The 19947-nt window shown below is 40.6% G+C and overlaps 1 protein-coding gene across 1 annotated transcript in view; it reads right to left on the bottom strand.

Moving 5' to 3' along the window:
* LOC106876528 (uncharacterized) overlaps nt 1-12416 on the bottom strand; it is a 67932-nt gene extending 55516 nt beyond the window's left edge. The window contains exon 1 of the mRNA XM_014925111.3: nt 11512-12416. Coding sequence (XP_014780597.1) covers nt 11512-11572 — 61 coding nt within the window. The 5' untranslated portion in view covers nt 11573-12416. The remainder of the gene's footprint in view (nt 1-11511) is intronic.
* Between the last annotated feature and the right edge of the window lie 7531 nt (nt 12417-19947).

Genomic DNA, 19947 nt, shown 5'->3' with positions numbered 1-19947 from the left:
TGATGTGAAGAACCGCAACGACGAGGACGACGGTGAAAATGATTCATTCTTTTATTGGTCACAAGGGCTGATATAAATCAAAACATTACAGGACAACACAAGACGATATACAAAGGGGTTTGCGAAAAGAACAACACATTCGTGTAAACATTTGATAACAATACTAGGCGCAGGAGTGGCTGTGTGGTAAGTAGCTTGCTTACCAACCACATGGTTCCGGGTTCAGTCCAACTGCGTGGCACCTTGGGCAAGTGTCTTCTACTATAGCCTCGGCCCGACCAAAGCCTTGTGAGTGGGTTTGGTAGATGGAAACTGAAAGAAGCCCATCGTATATATATATATATATATATATATATATATATATGTATGTATGTATGTGTGTGTATATGTTTATGTGTCTGTGTTTGTCCCCCAACATCGCTTGACAACCGATGGTAGTGTGTTTAGGTCTCCGTATCTTAGCGGTTCGGCAAAAAGAGACCGATAGAATAAGTACTAGGCTTACAAAGAATAAGTCCTGGGGTCGATTTGCTCGACTAAAGGTGGTGCTCCAGCATGGCCACAGTCAAATGACTGAAACAAGTAAAAGAGTAAAGAGTAATAAAACAATGTTAAAAAACTCCCAATAGGGGGAGGCGCTTTAAAGGTTACTCGTGGAAAAACCCAGAAAAGCCACGGGTGCCTAATCAACAGAACAAGAGCCCTTCTACTTTTATACATTTTTTTTTATAGGTGTATTCTCAGAATTGGTCCATCCATACTGGCCATTTTTCCGACATCCACCCACCTTTCAACAAATTTGCTAGAAGATAACACTTCCCTTTCTATCCTCACTTTCCTTTTCAAGGTGACGGTGAAAACAATCTTTTCTACTCTAGGCACAAGGCCCGAAATTTTGGGGGAGGGGGGGCAGTCGATTAGATCGATCCCAGTACGCAACTGGTACTTAATTTATCGACCCCGAAAGGCAAAGTCGACCTCGGCGGAATTTGAACTCAGAACGTAAAGACAGACGAAATACCTATTTCTTTACTGCCCACAAAGGGCTACACACAGAGGGGACAAACAAGAACGGACAAACGGATTAAGTCGATTATATCGACCCCAGTGCGTAACTGGTACTTAATTTATCGACCCCGAAAGGATGAAAGGCAAAGTCGACCTCGGCGGAATTTGAACTCAGAACGCAGTGGCAGACGAAATACCGCTAAGCATTTGGCCCGGTGTGCTAACGTTTTTGCCAGCTCGCTGCCTGGCGACGGTGGAAGTGATGATAACCATTATGGTGATGATTTTGATGCTAACAAGACGATAACAACGATATTTTTCTTTTCTTTTTTTTTCTCTATAATGGGGCGTGGACATATGGTAAGAAGCTTGCTTACCAACCACATGGTTCCGAAGTGTTTTCTACTATGGCATCCGGCCGACCAAAGCCTTGTGTGTGGATTTAGTGGACGGAAACTGAAAGAAGCCCATCGTGTATATATGTGTGTGTGTGTGTGTGTGTGTGTGTGTAGTGAAAATTTTGAGAATTTACTAAAAAACAAAAGACGAAGACGGGCGTGTAAACAACAATCAGATGTATTAGTTTAACGCTCGGAAAGTGAGAAAGACTTGTGCCTAGAGTAGAAAAGAATTTTACAACGGAAGTTGATAGTGGCTTCGAAGTTTTGTCTTTATCAAACAATCTGAAGAATTATATTAAGTGTACACATGTCTCTGGAATACTCAGCCATCTACTCATTAATTCAAGAGCAGGAAATTCAGTTGATCGAATAACTGAATGCTCCTCGTCGAACGATGGAAAGTGATCGATCTCTTCATTTTCAGTCTTACGTGATAACATGTCCGGCCATAGGGAAATATTACCTTGCTTGGAAACCGGTGAAGGTTGGCAACTGGGGGAGCATTTGGCCGAAGAAAATCTGCTTCAACGGATTCCGTGTGACCCATGGAAGCATAGTAAAGTGGATGTTGATTTATATAAGATTATGTAAAGATCATATATGGTTGTATAAATGATTATATTCGCGCGCTCGCACGCGCACACACACAAACACACGCACAAGTGCACGCAAACACACACACACACGTATAAGCACATACACACGCACACATACATGCACACACATCGTTTTAAAAAAGGATGAAATGTAATCCGATTAATGTGTTTAAAAGATGAAAGGATCATGCTCTGAATGACTGGATTGGGTCTGACCTAGGGTTAAACAACATCAACAGCAACCACCACCACCACCATCACCACTACCATCACCAGAAGAACAGTCTTCCCGTGACACTATCTACTGATATGAATGACCAATGTTAATTAACTTTTATAATAAATGAACTCGTGATCACATGATCAGACTTTGGTAAGAATGTTTGCCGCCTGATGCAATGGCTATTATTTTTCTAAATACAATTCCTAACTTTTGAATCTCTGTCAAATATTTCCTGTCGAGAATAAATAGATACGTTATTATTTTAGAAATTTTTCTTGAACGCTTTATAACGTATATATTTCAATATTTCAATGTTTAATATTAGAAATGCTTTGAATCATTATTTAAAGGTTTGTTGATGTTTTTTGATGAGGAACAACACTGTAGGAATGTAACTCTAGTTTATATCATTGAGTCCTATGGCAAAATTTGTTTCGCTTTCGGTCGTTTTCCTTAAGTTGTACTTTCCAAGAAGCTATCAACAACATTGAGTGTAACCATAGCTGTAGGTAGTTTTATTATGACGAGATGATATCATGATACTGCAAAAACGGTATTATTTTAAAGAAAAAATTACCATCTTTGGTTTCTGAAGAAAAACAGAAAAATCATTTCTTTTGTTTCGAGTTAAAATATTAACATAAGTGCTTCCATATGCTCAGTAGAACACAGTGACACACCTGCTGGGATGCCTTTTATCAGAGATCTGCTTAGTCAGAGCTGACAGAAGATTTACGGAATAAGCATTTCTGTGCCTTGTTACATTTTTATTTGTTATTGCCATGTATTTTAAGAAACTTTTTTCACATTTACAGATTCAGCAAAAAACATTTTTTCAAAATTTCAATTTCTATTCCAAATACTCACGATTAAAAGAAAACACAAAGAGGGCTATGTTCACTAAAATATTCAATGAATGTTTAAATACAGAGTTTGCTTATTTAACTGGATATTCGTTCGACAGATGAATTATCTGCTTCAACCAAGTCAGCCTTCATCAGTAACCATATGACTTCAGGTCTCCGAGAAAAGTTACTAATTAATATCTCATATTCAGATGAGCAAAAGAAGCCAATAAAAAGGTTAAGGCATGCACAAACGACTCGTGTGTGTGTGTGTGTGTGTGTGTGTGTGTGTGTGTGTGTGTGTGTGTGTGTGTGTACGAGGAGGTACCCAAAAGTAACCGGAAACGTCCTCTGTGGGACAAGCCCGTTGTAGTTCATGCTTCCGCCGTTAGAAGCCACTTGATGCGACCAGATAAAAAGGTCCGGGTGGTTACTGGTCCCGTTCAATATATATATATTCGTATACGAATACGTCTTTGTAAACAATGCGATCAGCGATAGAAAAAATAGATAATGGGTATACATGCATATTTCAAGAGTTATTGATCTTTCATCAGCACTACATCTAACCCATCAACTATCCACAAACACATTGCTTAAACAGTCATTAAATTTAGCAGTGTAACACTGTTGGATAGACCAATTTTACACACACACACACACACACACACACACACACATATTGTATACTGTTCCTCCATCCGTCGAGAGGTAAATATCAGGATTTAATTGTGCACTTCTATTTATTGGAAATCTTACGCCTGACACAGTAGCTTCCTACAACAGGGTAAAAACAAATGTTTATAAATGAGTCTTGAACAGGACTCATGCCCATCCTGCATCAGGCGATTTGGAAGAAGCTTTAAAACCTATATATATATATGTGTGTGTGTGTGTGTGTGTGTGTGTAGATATAAATTTATCTATAGATTTTCTATAGAATTCAGTGCCAGTGAAAAACAGGTGTGGGTTGGCGGCAAGGATGGCACTCGCTCGCAAAATATCTGCTTCGACAAAATCTGTCTGATTGTTGCAAGAAAGAAAAACCGGACACTAAACTTTTTGATGGTGATAGTGGTGGTGGTGGTGGTGGTGATGGTGATGAGCTGATTTTAAGGTCATAGTTTGATGGAATAAATGAAGAGAGCTAAGTTTTGTTCGCTATTGTTTTCTCTCTCACCGATGAAGAAGTCCTGTGGTCATTCATTACTTGCTTTGCGCAATATAAGCAACTGTTACTTTGAAATGTCTTCAGAAACTCAATGCATTCAAATTCAAGGTTTACTCTGTACATTAACTGGATTGGAATATTCGTCTTTCAATCTATCTTTTTCGCACGCGCACGCGCACAAACGTGTGTGTGTGTGTACACCCGTAACCTATTTTTTCTATCTCCGATCGCATTGTTTACAAAGACGTATTCGTATACGAATCATTGTAACTTACGTTGCTGGCACTGAATACTATAGAAAATCTATATAAACTTTTGTGTGTGCGTGTGTGTGTGTGTGTGTGTGTGTGTGTGTGTGAACGCGTGCGTAAACGATAGATTGAAAAACGAATATTCAATCCAGTTAATGTTCAGAGTAAACCTTGAATTGAATGCATTTTCTGAAGACATTTCAAAGTAACAGTTGCTTATATTGCGCAGAGCAAGTAATGAATGACCGCATGACTTCTTCATTGGTGAGAGAGAAAACAAGAGCGAACAAAACTTAGCTCTTTTCATTTATACCATCAAACTATGGCGCTAAAATAAGCTGATTATCATCATCATAATCATCATCATAGGCGCAGGAGTGGCTGTGTGGTAAGTAGCTTGCTTACGAACCACATGGTTCCGGGTTCAGTCCCACTGCGTGGCACCTTGGGCAAGTGTCTTCTACTATAGCCTCGGGCCGACCAAAGCCTTGTGAATGGATTTGGTAGACGGAAACTGAAAGAAGCCCGTCGTATATATGCGTATATGTATATATATATATGTGTGTGTGTGTTTGTGTGTCAGTGTTTGTCCCCCCACCATCGCTTGACAACCGATGCTGGTGTGTTTACGTCCTCGTAACTTAGTGGTTCGGTAAAAAAGAGACCGATAGAATAAGTACTAGGCTTTCAAAGAATAAGTCCTGGTGTCGATTTGCTCGACTAAAGGCGGTGCTCCAGCATGGCCGCAATCAAATGAGTGAAACAAGTAAAGAGAGTATCGTCATCAAAGGTTTAGTGTCCAGTTTTTCAATCAGACGGATTTCGTCGAAGCAGATATTTTGCGAGCGGGTGCCATCCTTGCGGCCAACCTGCACCTGTTTTCAAGTGAGATTGCATTTCCTTACCGCTGGATATGTTTGCACCGAACACCGGAAGCGAGCGTCACTCTCATACCGCTTGTCTGATAGTGACACTCGTTTACAACTATCACGTAACATGAAATCAAGTAAGCACAAACGAACGCACAGAACTCTTAACCACGTAGCCGTACCCGCTCATATAGAAATATTAAGACGCTATTAGCTAAGTACAGGTCATCGGCGAATAGTTACGAAACAGCATTGGCTTTTAGTATGCTTAGGTAGACATATCGAGGCGCAAAGGCCCAGTGGTTAGGGCAGCGGACTCGCGGCCATAGGATCGCGGTTTCGATTCCCCGACCGGGCGTTGTGAGTGTTTATTGAGTGAAAACACCTAAAGCCCCACGATGCTCCGGCAGGGGCTAGTGGCGAACTCTGCTGTACTTTTTCACAACTTTCTCACTCTTTCTTCTTGTTTCTGTTGTACCTGTATTTCAAAGGGTCAGCCTTGTCACTCTGTGTCACGCTGAATCTCGCCAAGAACTACTTTAATGGTGCACGTGTCTGTGGAGTGCTCAGCCACTTGCACGTTAATTTCACAAGCAGGCTGTTTCGTTGATCGGATCAACTGGAACCCTCGTCGTCGTAACTGACGGAGTGCCACAACAGGTAGGCATAATATTGAGTGTCCACTCCTTCAAGCTACCGCATTGGCTTCTCGTGAAAATAAGCTGTTAATAAAGACATTAAATAATAAAGACATTAATAAAATGATATTCGGAACACCGTCCTTATACGTGGCGCAGGCATGGCTTCGTGATAAGAAGTTTACTTTCCAACCACAATGGTTCCGGGTTCAGTCCCACTGCGTGACATTCCTGGGCAAGCATCTTCTACAATAGCCTCGGAACGATCAAGACTTTGTGAGTGAATTTGATAGACAAAAACTGAAAGAAGCCTGTCGTGTTTGTGTGTGTGTGTGTGTGTGTGTGTGTGTCTTTGTCCTCCACATACATACATACATACATACATACAGACTAATATGTGGGGGGGGGGGGGGTGACTGTGTTTGTTCCCCACCACCGCTTGACCACCGGTGTTGATGTGTTTACGTCCCCGTTACTTATTAGTTTGGCAAAAGAGACCGATAGAATAAGTACAGGGCTTTAAAAACAAAAAAAAAAGTACTGAAATCTATTCATTTGACTAAAATTCTTCAAGGCGGTGCTCCAGCATGGCCACAATTTAATGACTAAAACAAGTAAACAGAGTGCACAACCAGGAAATAAGTTGTAGGTGCTATTTGCATGCAAAAGAATAACCTCGAGAGCTAATAAAATACACGTTGGTCTCCATATCAGTTTATGAACACAGCAAAGCGTATATTGTTTAAGAAGTTCGGTTTGCAACCAGGTGGTTTCCGAGTCAGTATAACTGCGCGACACCTGAGACAAGTGTCTTCTATTATAGCCTCGGGTCAGCCAATACCTTGTGAGGAAATTTGATCGACGGAAACTGTGTGGAAGTCTGCTGTACAAGATGGAGACGAGTACCAACGTTCCATGCGGCAGGCTTCATAAGTGTAGAGATTTCTCTCAGCATGAAATTAATGGCAACCTTGTATCCCCAAAATAAAGAATATATACCACAAGGCAGTGCTGAACACTCCTCGCTGTGTAATATTAGCGCATGTATGCATGTATGTATGTATGTATGTATGTATGTATGTATGTATGTGCGTGTGTGTATGTTTCTGATTGTGTTTTTCTTCCTACCGCTTGCCAACTGATGTTAGTTTGTTTATATCGCCATAACCTTGCGGTTCGGCCAAAGGAATCGACTGAATAAGTATCAAACTTAGAAATAAGTACTGGCATCGATGTGTTCACCTAGACCAGGCCTGGCCAACTCGAATTACATTGCGGGCCACTTCAATCACAGAAAGTTTTTTAAGGGCTGCTTGTATACTGACAGAATTGAAAGCATTTTGCTTTCTCATGCATATTATTACAATAATGAATGAATGATCGTTGATTCAACATGAAACATTATCGTTGCAAAAACAGTAGTATCTTTCTTTTTTACTTTTCATTACAATCTTTAATTTTTGATAAAATTGTTTAAATGTTCGTTTAAATAAACCCATTTCAAGAAAGTATTAAGTGGGCCGCGAGAAAAAAATCTGCGGGCTACATGCGGGCCTCAGATTGGCCAACCCTGGACTAAACCCTTACGATCCAATTATAAAAAAAAAAAAGAGATATATACACGCGTGTATATTTACTAACACACTCACACACATACACAGAAAAATTCACCAAAAAAAAAAAAGTGGGATTTTTCCTGACCTCCTTACTATCCCGTAAATTCCTTATTTTGGTGATTCGGAAACCCGCCCGCATTCTGGGGAAAACTTTTTTTCCCGTTGTTTGTGTCTGTTTGTCCCCCTAGCATTGCTAGACAACTGATGCTGGTGTGTTTATGTCCCCATCACTTAGCGGTTCGGCAAAAACCCGATAGAATAAGTACTAGGCTTACAAAGAATAAGTCCCGGGGTCGATTGGCTCGACTAAAGGCGGTGCTCCAGCATGGCCGCAGTCAAATGACTGAAACAAGTAAAAGAGTAAAGAGTAAAAGAGAGTAGGTGCTATTTATATTACGGTGATCTCCTAATATACCACAAAACCCTTTTTTTGTTCGAAAAACGGGGGTGGGGAACCCTTGGAAATTTCTGTACATTCAAATATTCTTTTAATTGGGCACTAGCCTGACGAGGTTAGTCTAACAAATGGACTCTAATATTTACCTTTCCCCCAGGGCCGTCTCAGTAGTACTATAGTCCCCCGACCAATTGACTGCACCGAGTCCTAGAGTATTTATTTTATTGACAGCGTACCTCATAATACACATCTAATAGAATTGGGCCCCTTTGACCCTTGAGGTCTTCGAGCAACTGCCTAGTGTGCCCATGCCTTAAGAATGCACTTTTTCATTCTGGTATTTTATCAATCTCTTTTTGCCGCCAAAACTGTTAACTGCAAATTTACGACAACGTAAGGAAACCATCACCGGTTGTCAAGCGATGTGCGAAGAAACAAAGACGTATACACACACATACACACACACGCACATATATATAATGTACACATGCACGCACATATATAAATGTATACACAAACATATAGGTACGTGTGTGTGTGTGTGAACAGATATACGTACATACATAGACCCAAGAGTGGCTGTGTGGTAAATAGCTTGCATACCAACCACATGATTCCGGGTTCAGTCCCACTGCGTGGCACCTTGGGCAAGTGTCTTCTACTATAGCCTCGGGCCGACCAAAGCCTTGTGAGTGGATTTGGTAGACGGAAACTGAAAGAAACCCGTCGTATATATATATATATATGTGTGTGTGTGTGTGTGTGTGTGTGTGTGTCCCGCCATCGCTTGACAACCGATGGTGGTGTGTTTATGTGCCCGTAACTTAGCGGTTCGGCAAAAAGAGACCGATAGAATAAGTAGTAGGCTTACAAAGAATAAGTCCTGGGGTCGATTTTCTCGACTAAAGGCGGTGCTCTAGCATGGCCGCAGTCAAATAACTGAAACAAGTAAAAGAGTAAAAAAAGAGAGTATACATACATACATACATACATATAGATATAGATATATGTACACGCACGCATATATACACCTAAAGCTATTTATTCTGTGTATACATTTTATACACACATATACATATCACTTTTAAATATTCCTCGTTAACAGCCACGAGTTCCCGATCACAGTTGTGTTGATCTGTTCATATGTTTGCAGTTCTTTCAGGTAAGAAAATTTGTGGTGGTGGTGGTGGTGGTGGTGGTTTGGCGGGGTTGGGGGTCGTTGCAATGTTTCTATAGGTTTTACTTCATATCTGTCTGATCTGTGGTTTTTATCAGGGATCCAAATTGGTGCATTGGTCTAGGGGAGACATGCGATAATAGTTAAAGTGTTAGGAGGTAGATAGGCTGGTAGATAAATAAACAGACATAGTTAAGTATATCCTTTTCACCGGACGTAAAGAATACGTACACCATCCGTTTTCGGCGTAACAAAAACCCTAAATCCTAACCCTAAACACTGGGTGTACGGATTCTTTACTTTCGCCTTCCTTTTCTACTCAAGCCACAAGGCCCGAAATTTTTGGTGAGAGGGTCAGTAGATTAGATTGACGCCAGTACGCAACTGGTACTTAATTTATCGACCCCGAAAGGATGACAGGCAAAGTCGACCTCGGCGGAATTTGAACTCAGAACATAAAGATAGGTATATCGATAGATAAACAGATATGTATATTGATAGATAAACAGATAGACAAATAGGTATATCGTGACACTCCGTCGGTTACGACGACGAGGGTTCCAGTTGATCCGATCAACGGAACAGTCTACTCGTGAAATTAACGTGCATGTGGTTGAGCACTCTACAGACACGTGTACCCTTAAAATAGTTCTCGGGGAGATTCAGCGTAACACAGAGTGTGACAAGGCTGGCCCTTTGAAATACAGGTACAACAGAAACAGGAAGGAGTGAGAGAAAATTGTGGTGAAAGAGTACAGCAGGGTTCGCCACCATCACCTCCTGGAGCTTTAGGTGTTTTCGTGGAGCTTTAGGTATTTTCGTTCAATAAACACTCACAACGCCCGGTCTGGGAATCGAAACCGCGATCCTATGACCGCGAGTCCACTGCCGTAACTACTGGGCCATTGCGCCTCCACAGTTAGATAGATAGATAGAGAGAGAGAGAGAGAGAGAGAGAGAGAGAGAGAGAGAGAGAGAGAAAATTGCTAGATCGGCCATGGATTGGAAGAACTGGTGGAGCGTCGGACAAAATGCCTGATGCATATTAGTTACGGTTATTTATGTTCCAAGTTCAAATCCCGCTGAAATCTGTCTTTGCTCTTTGTCCATTAGGAGTCAATAAAAAAAAAAACTACCATTCAGGTACTGGTGTTAATTTGATAATCCTAGATCCCGAAACAAACCTGGAATAGAGAGGGGCATTTTACTTGATGAGGTTGAAAACGGCAACGAAAAGACTGACGAACCTAACTGTTTGATTGATTGATTGATTGGTGGACCGAACAATTAATCAAACAATCGATTAGTCATTTGTTTGAATAGTCAACCAATTGATAAATGATAATAAAAATGAAATAGGACCAGTGCGCGTGTTTATTATTGACATAATCCCGAGATACAACAAAATGAATTAAGAGAAGACTTACCAAGGTATACTTACCCAAGTTTGCCCCCCACCGGAATTTGTTACTTCATAATTTACAGAAAAATGGAAAATTTCTTTTCACAACAAATATAAACGGAATCTACACAATCTGAAGCTTATTCATAGAAGATTCCATTTAAAAATATCCATTTTTCTGAAAGTTATGAGGAAACAAATCCGGGCCGAGCACACTTGTGTAGGTACGCCGAAATACACACATACACACGCACGCACTCTCACACACACACATGCAAAGCATATGAGGTAAGATAGGGGTCAGCCGACACATTATTTTGAGGGGCCCGTGACTGTCTACTTGGTCTCTCCCTAAAAGCATGGTCAGCTTTACGCGCCATCTCGAGACCCAAAGTATTTTGTTCCGCCTTGTTTCTTTCGGGGGACCTCTGTGTGTGTGTGTGTGTTTGTGTGTGTGTGTGTGTGTGTGTGTGTGCGTGCGTGCGTGCGTGCGTGTATGTGTGTGGTTACGAGAGGTGGAGGATGGCCAGAGAAAAAGTGGGGAAACAGAAAGTGGTAGATATTAAGTAGATTATTTTGTGGTAAACTGACGGACAATCAAAAGGATTATTGAATATAGATAGACAGTCAGATAGTTAGATATAGATGCTCGGAAGAGAGGGAAGGAGGGGTGAGAAATAGATAGATAGATAGATAGATAGATAGATAGATAGATAGATAGATAGATGGATAGATAGATAGACAGACAGTCAGATAGATAGATAGATAGATAGATAGATAGATAGATAGATAGATAGATACATAGGTTAAATAGCTAGACTGATAGAAAAATAAATGAACAGACAGGTAGACAGACATAAAAAGATCACACAAATTGAGTTTAAAATTTGAAAAAAAAACAGAAAAGTTTCTCTTACCTGACAAGCCAAGAGTTAATAGTGTAACTATCCAAAAACTTAATTTCCTTAAAGGATCCATCGTTTGATATATATCAATATATATCTGTTTAACAAAGTGTTCCTTTCATTAAAAGTTCCCGTATTATCGATTAAGTAATCAAGCGCGAAGAAATCTAATATTCTATGAAGCAGAGACAGTTTGTAAGATTTCTAACATTTGTGTTATATTTTATATTCATACAGTCTTGATATTTCACACATAGATGTTTGTCGTTGTTAAGAACAGAGCAGGGCTTTCCCCCAATCCAACGGCGGATGTTATCTGAGTGTATGTGACTGTGGGTGTAGTTATATATACGAGTACATATATATACTTATATATACCATACTTATGTATTTGTTTATTGTATGCAAACTTATAGAAGCATTAAATTGTCATTATATGTGTGTATGTATAAAAAGAAAGTAAAATATATTTACTGATATATATAAAGAAAGTTATTTATACATGTGTATGTGTGTTAACTATTGTATATTAGAAAACTATGTCTGTGTGTATTTGTTATGTATTAAAAGAAGAAAAATATGTGTATAATCTTTATATGTATAATGTGTGTGAAAGAGAAAGAGGGAAAAGTATAACAATAATTCTATTTATTATTATCACTAATCAAAGTGATGAATGCCCTTAACGCAAATATGTGTGAAAATCGAGTGGGTAATGTGATATGGAGGGCCTATATATATATAGATACAATTTTTATATATGTGATGGTGTCACTGTAGCGTGTGATGTAGAGAAGGTCCGCCGACTGGACACTCGCTCAGAGAAACAGTAAAAAAACTTGTGTTTTCTCTTTCTCTCTTTACCACGGCAACGACTACTACCGTCACCCCGACAACGACGACGGAGGGGGTGGAATAGGGGTAGCGTTTTGGGAGGATGGGGTGGCGTCAGCAATGACGTTAGCGGGGTGGTAGAGGTGATGGCGGGAGTAGATATTGCTGTATGGTGGTGATGGTGGGTGTGGTGGTGGTGGTCGTGATTGCGGTGGCGGTGGGGGAATATATCTGCCGCGGCGGTGATAGTTATAGCTTGATGGAATGGTGGTGGTGGTGGGGTGCGGTGTTAGTGGTAGTGACAGTAGTGGGGAGGGATACGGTAGTTGTGGTGATGGAGTGGTGGCGGTGGTGGAGGACATGACGGTGGGGGTGTTAGCAACAGGGGTGTTGATGGCGGACATAGGTGGGCGGCGTCACCAACGCAATTTACAACCGTGTGTGTGTGTGTGTGTGTGTGTGTGTGTGTACAGTATATATATATATTTAGTGTATCTTTTGTTTCAGGCGTTGGACTACGACCATGCTGGAGCACCGCCTTGAAAGGTTTAGTCGAATAAATCGACCTCAGAACTTATATTTTGACTCTGTTATGGTTTTTTTTGTCGAATTGCTAAGTTGGGAACATAATCAAACTAACACCGGTTGTCAAGCAATGGAGGTGGTGGAGGTAACACACAGACACACACACACATGAATATCTCCTTTTCTACTCTACGCACAAGGCCCGAAACTTTTGGGGAGGGGACCAGTCGATTAGATCGACCCCAGTACGCAACTGGTACTTAATTTATCGACCCCGAAAGGATAAAAGGCAAAGTCGACCTCTGCGGAATTTGAACTCAGAACGTAAAGACGGACGAAATACTGCTTAGCATTTCGCTCAGCGTGCTAACGTTTCTTCCAGCTAGCCGCCATATACACATGGATATATCAGTGAGCATACCTACAAGTGTGCCACTCTCGACTTTGTTTCCTCATAACTTTCAGAAAAACGAATATTTTTCAACGAAATTTTCTGCAAATACGCTTCAGATTGCGATTATGTCAGAATATAGCTTCGGAAAATTCACACGAGTTAGCTTTGTTTCCTCCTATACACTATGAAGTGTATTTGTTGCTCTTTGACTTTTTTACTTAAGTCATTTGACTGCGGCCATGCTGAAGCACCGCCTTGAAGCGTTTTAGTCAAACAAATCGATCCCATGACTTATTCTACTTTTGCCGAACTGCTAAGTTACGGGGACATAAACACACCACCACCGGTTATCAACCAGTGATGAGTGGGGGACAAGCACAGACACAAAGACACACACACACACACATAGGTATATACATATATACATACTGCGATGGGCTTCTTTCAGTTTCCGTCTACCAAATCCACTCACAAGGCTTTTAGTCAGCCCGAGGCTATAGTAGAAGACACTTGCTCAAGGTGCCACGCTGTGGGACTGAACCCGGAACCATATGGATGGGAAGCAAACTCCTTACCATAAGAAGCTATTTTTCTGGAAATACAGCTGCGAATTCAAAGGGCAGCAAAAGCATTTGGTGGCTTGGAGTCATGCGTTTGGTGCCAACGACATATAAATAAGAATACAAAGCTGGCTCTTTACAAATCATTTGTCTTACCATCCCTGTTGTATTCTTGTGAAACATGTACTTGTTATGAAAAGCATTTTAAACTGTTAGAACAATTCCACCAAAAATGCCTACTTTTTCTCCAAACACAGATGTCCTTGCATCTGCAGGCATCACCTCAATTAAAGCTGTGATTTTGAGGAACCAAATGAGATGGTGTGGTCATATTGTTCGAATGGCAGATGAACGCATGCTGAAACAGCTGTTTTATGGTGAGCTTGCAGAAGGGAAACGCTATCAGCGTAAACTTTAAAAAGATTTAAGGACGGCATAAGGACTACTATGAAGTCACTTGGAATGGTTCCAGAAGATATAGAAACCCTTGCTTCGGATCGAGTTGGATGGCGAACAAAGGTGTGGAGTGGAGTGAAAGCATTTGAAGAGGCCAGGATAACGCAAGTAAGACTCAAAAGAGATCTAAGGAAGAATGTAACGATCGAGAAGGTGAATGACAATGACCTTTTTGTGTGCACAGTTTGTGACAGACCATGCCTGTCTTTTGCTGGCCTCGAATCTCATCTGTGAACGCTTGGAAAACGAAACTCCACCAACTATTCTTACTATATGCCTGTGCACACCTTTGAATGCAGTGTATGCCAGAAGGTTTGCAAATCCAACGGAGGCCTCAAAAGACATGTTAAGATCCACAAAGAGCAGAACTTATCTACAGGTCTTAGTGGTCCAAATCAGGAGTGCAATCTATGTGGGTGTCTTCTCAGAACATTGTCTGGTTTAAAAAGCCACAACAGATGCCGTGATGGTTCTAAGGTGTAGGTACAGGAGGTGGTGAAACTCTGTATAAGGAGTAGACGACCAATATGTATGTATATATATGCGACGGTCTTCCACAGTTTCCGTCTGCCAAATTGACTCACTAGGCATTGATTAGTCCAGGGCCACTAACTCGGGTACGAAATTTACTTAGTGGGGCGCAAACCCAGACCCCAAATTTTTTTTACAAATAAGGTCATGTTCTTTTTTATTCCCTCCGCCTTAGCGAAGGCAGAAGTATTGTTTTCAGTCGCATTTGTTTGTTTGTTTATTTGTTTGTTTGTCCGTGAACAAGAACCGCTGGATGGATTCGGATGAAACTTTCACGGATGTTTGGCTTCGTGACTGGCACAAACTGATTAGATTTTGGAATCAATCCGGTACCGGACAAGGATTTCTGGATTATTTTTCCGTTTTTTTTTTTTTTTAACTTAATTTTTGAGAGTGGTCAGGTTCATTTTTAGTATTCTCGTTTGTGAGAGCAGTCGAGTTTATTTTAGATATTCTTATTTTAAATATCATCTCCGGCTAATTGTTGAGAGGACGTTGGTGCTGCCTTGGCGGAGGTTTGCGGTCTCTGAGCCCTCGTGTTTATTTGTGTTCTCTGTTCTTTGAGAAGAAACCTAATTCAAGCTACCTTTTACAGATTACTTTTTACTCGCTGTTTTCTGAACCTGAGAAAAGTAAGTAGGGGTGCAAATTTTGATTTTGTGCACTTCACGAAAATTTTAGGGGGTGCATGACCAGGGCTGAAGAAGACATTTGTTGAAGATATCGCATAGTGGGACTGAACTTGACACCACGTGTTGCAAAGCGAGTTTCTTGACCACACAGCCATGCCTTGCACCTGCAGCGTAAGCATGTGTGTGTGTATGTGTGTGTGCATGTGTGTGAATGTGTGTGTATGTGAGTGTGTATGTATGTATTTATGTGTATGCATGTGTGTGTATGTGAGTGTGTATGTGTGCGTGTATGTGAGTCTGTATGTGTGTGTGTGAGTGTGTGTGTATACATATGCGAGGTCTTCCATACAGTCTCCATCTACCAAATTGACTCACTAGGCATTGATTAGTGTGTGTGTGTGTGTGCTTGCGCGCGCGTGCTTGAAGTGTGTATGTATGCGCGCGTGCTTAGAGTAATGATGGTGTTGTTAGTCGTGATTGCGGTGGTGAAAGTGGTGTTGGCAGCGATGGCGTGTAGTGATGGTTGTAGTGGCTATGATGATGATGATGATGATGATGACGACGACAATCATGGTGGTGTTGATGGTAGTGGTGAGGATGTTGTTGATGGTAATGGTGGGTGAAGGTGTATCTTAAGAAACAATACTTTCTAAAGTGTTGTCCCTTGCTACCAAATGAACAATTAACAGTCAACCAACAGAAGTGAGAGAGAATGCGGTGCAGGAGGAGGTAGTGTGGTGATGGAGCGGAAAGAAGAGAGGAGCAAGTGATGCTGGTAGTGGTGGAGGAGGTAATGATGGTGGTGGCGGCGGTCGAGAAGGCGCTGGTGATGGTGGGGTAAAGCGGTAGCAGAGAGGGTGAAGGCGGTGATCGTAGTCGTCGTGGTGATGGTGGAGTGGTTGTTGCTTAGTTCAAGGTGTCAACCTTCCACCAGCACACCTCCGATCAAGGACATTCTAATTGTGACCACTCCATCCTTTTATTAATATTTGAGACAATAACGTGTGGTTTAAGTGAAATTTGGCCGTTATTACTAAAATGTCCAGCAACTACGCAGGGGTTCCTGGACTTATTCTTATATATATATATATGTAAGGGTCGACCGTGCGTATATATATATATATATATATATATATATATACATATACATATACATATATATACATATACATATATATACATATACATATACATATATATACATATACATATACATATATACATATACATATACATATATATACATGACTGGATGTGTGGTAAGTAGCTTGCTTCCCAACCACATGGTTCCGGGTTCAATCCCACTGCGTGACACCTTGGGCAAAGCCTCGAGCCGACCAAAGCCTTGTGAGTGGATTTGATAGATGGAAACTGAAAGAAGCCCGTCGTATATATGTATATGTATATGTGTGTGTTTGTGTGTCTGTGTTTGTCCCCCCACCATCGCTTGACAACCTATGGTGGTGTGTTTACGTCCCCTTAACTTAGCGGTTCGGCAAAAAGAGACCGATAGAATAAGTATTAGGCTTCCAAAGAATAAGTCCTGGGGTCGATTTGCTCGACTAAAGGCGGTGCTCCAGCATGGCCACAGTCAAATGACTGAAACAAGTAAAAGAGAGAAAGATATATATATATATATATATATATATATATATATATATATATATATATATATACCTACATCCATGCATACATACACACGTAATTATTACTACCGTAGCTAGTGAGGTTGGTAGGGACGTTCTGCCCCGAGTGGCACCTTTAAAGGGGCACCACTTTTAGGTCTGCTGTAGACAATGTGTTTTTTGTGGGGTCCAGGGGTAGTAAACGGAAGGGTCGCCCCATCTATTTTTATGTCTCATTAGGGGATTCTGGAAAATTCTAGAAGGTTGAATCACTTGATGGCTGAATGTTAATTGGTCAGCTAATTAGGCCTCTCAGATGAAATGATTATTTCTAAGCCATGATCCTTTACTTGGCTACTTCAGCAATTCAGTTTCGAATCTGAAACAAACATAAAGACATAGCATCGACTACTTGTTGAATCGTTGAGCACTCTCAGTGATTAAATATCTTGCTTTGATCAGTAATGAAACCAAAGTGAGTCCTGTCTGGGGATGGCCCTTGATTTTGCTGACTTTGAACTCCCACCATCATCTCCCTCACCCCACTGGATATGTTTCTGCCTCAGACAAGTTAAGATTGTGTCCATCTATGTTTATGAATGTGTCTAACTGCAATATGTTCCCTGGAATGGAGTTAAGCCTCCAAATTTATTCAGGTACTCTGAAGGTACTTTTCACTATCTGCAGAAGGTACTCTGCAGCTATGTTTCATTTTATCTTTCAAAAATAGATTTTGTTTGTCAGTGATGTATAAAGTGAAGTGACCACTTCATTCCTTTGGCCATTTCTGGTCAATTTATACACCAACAGTTGCTATATATATGGTGTAGATAAACGAAAAATTTTCCTGATGATATAATAGAATAGAAAGAAAGAAAAAAAGAGAAAGGAATGAAGCAAGCAAGCAAGAAAGAAAGAAAGAGAGAGAGAGAAAGAAAGAAGAAAAAAAGAAAGAAAGAAAGAAGGAAAGAAAGAAGGAAAGAAAGAAAGAAAGAAAGAAAGAAAGAAAGAAAGAAAGAAAGGAAGGAAGGAAGAAAATGAGATAGGTATGTAGATCGGAACATATACCGTCTGCATGGTTACATGCATGCATACATGGTGTGTGTGTGTGTGTGTGTGTGTGTGCATGTGCATGTTATGTGTGTGTATAAATATGTATGTATTATGTATACACACATGCATATAGCCACACACATACACACACACACACACACACAATTACACACACACACATACACACACACACATATACACATGCAGAGGCTCATGTTCGAACCACAATTAACATGAACCATTGAAAAATCTGCACGCAAGGTGTTGTGAGTTGGGAAGATGATCTGAATGAACGGGCGTGTCCATAGGATTTCACGCACGAATGCACACACACACACACACACACACAAAGGAAATACACTCATATACATAGACACATACTGATACGCACAAGCAATGGTAGCCTCTCGTTCATCTAAATGCCCGCATGTGTGTATATGTATGTATACGTATGTATATATACGTGCATGTATGTATACACGCACACACATGTACATCAATGTTTTGTCTGTTAAGCCTACAGGAAAGGGAAGTGCCCATGACCTTTGCAATCTCTCCAAGGCTGGTGAGTTTGATGCTGTTAAGGTCCTGTTTAATCTGTTGTAAGCCAACACCTGCAGGAAAGACATAAGCAAGGAGGAGGTGACATACCTACACATCTGTACCCCCACCTGCCGACTTTATTTCCCTATAACTTCCAAAAAAATGGAAATTTTTTAATGATATATTCTAGGAATACACTTCAGATGGTGTAGATTCTGGTCATATTGGAACTTTTGAAAAAGAAAAAGAAAACAAATTTTGCAGGTGGGGAAAAGAGTTTCAGAAAATTCACATGAGTTTCCTTTATTTCCCTATAACTTTCAGAAAAATAGGTTCTTTTTATGGAATTTACAACAAATACCTTTCAGAGTGTATGAATTACGAGTGGATTTGGTAAACGGAAACTGAAAGAAGCCCATCGTATATATGTGTATATATGTATGTATATGTGTGTCTGTGTGTGAGTGTGTGTTTGTCCCCCCAACATCGCTTGACAACCGATGCTGGTGTGTCTACATCCCTGTAACTTAGCGGTTTGGCAAAAGATACAGATAGAATAAGCACTAGGCTTACATAGAATAAGTCCTGAGGTCGATTTGCTCGACTAAAGGCAGTACTCCAGCATGGCCACAGTCAAATGACTGAAACAAGTAAAAGAGTAAAAGAGTAAAGAGTATATCAGAATTTAATATGAAAAAAGAAAAAAATGGTGAGCACGCACAGATCACAATTTTGGCACATATCACAATTTTGGGGGGGAAATTTCAAGTTTCATTTTGTAGATATATGTAATGTGTATCAGTATATATGTGTACAAGTCCACCACTTCTTTTGCACATGTCTTTAACCACCACCCTTAAAGGACACAGTCCAATCTCTAGCTTACAGATGTGCTGTCACCTCTGTCTACTCTCTCCCTCTCTCTCTTTCTCTGTCTCTCTCTCTTTTTATCACTATCATAATGACTTCTGTCCATCAGAGTTAGTTGCATTTCATACCTTCACCACTCAGGTTTCCCTGACCTGAAAGGTTCCTCCACCTTTCATCACACTTCATGCTTTTCCCTCACTAATAACTATCCTTAATCCTTCATCCCCAGAAGATCTTCCCAATAAAATCTTTTCCCCCACTTATGTCTTCTCTGCAGATATTAACCTCTTCAACAGTTTAAACAATACTTTAACAACATCAATCTTACCAGTATCGAAGGGCCTGCAAATATCTACCCCTTCATCAAGGCTCAATGAATAGTTGGGGTTATGGCTATGTCTATAAACAACTACTCCCAAAATACC

This window comes from Octopus bimaculoides, chromosome 3, assembly GCF_046866305.1.
Source record: "Octopus bimaculoides isolate indiv1 chromosome 3, ASM4686630v1, whole genome shotgun sequence".
Lineage (NCBI taxonomy): Eukaryota > Metazoa > Mollusca > Cephalopoda > Octopoda > Octopodidae > Octopus > Octopus bimaculoides.
This window is presented reverse-complemented; position numbering and strand designations above follow the sequence as displayed.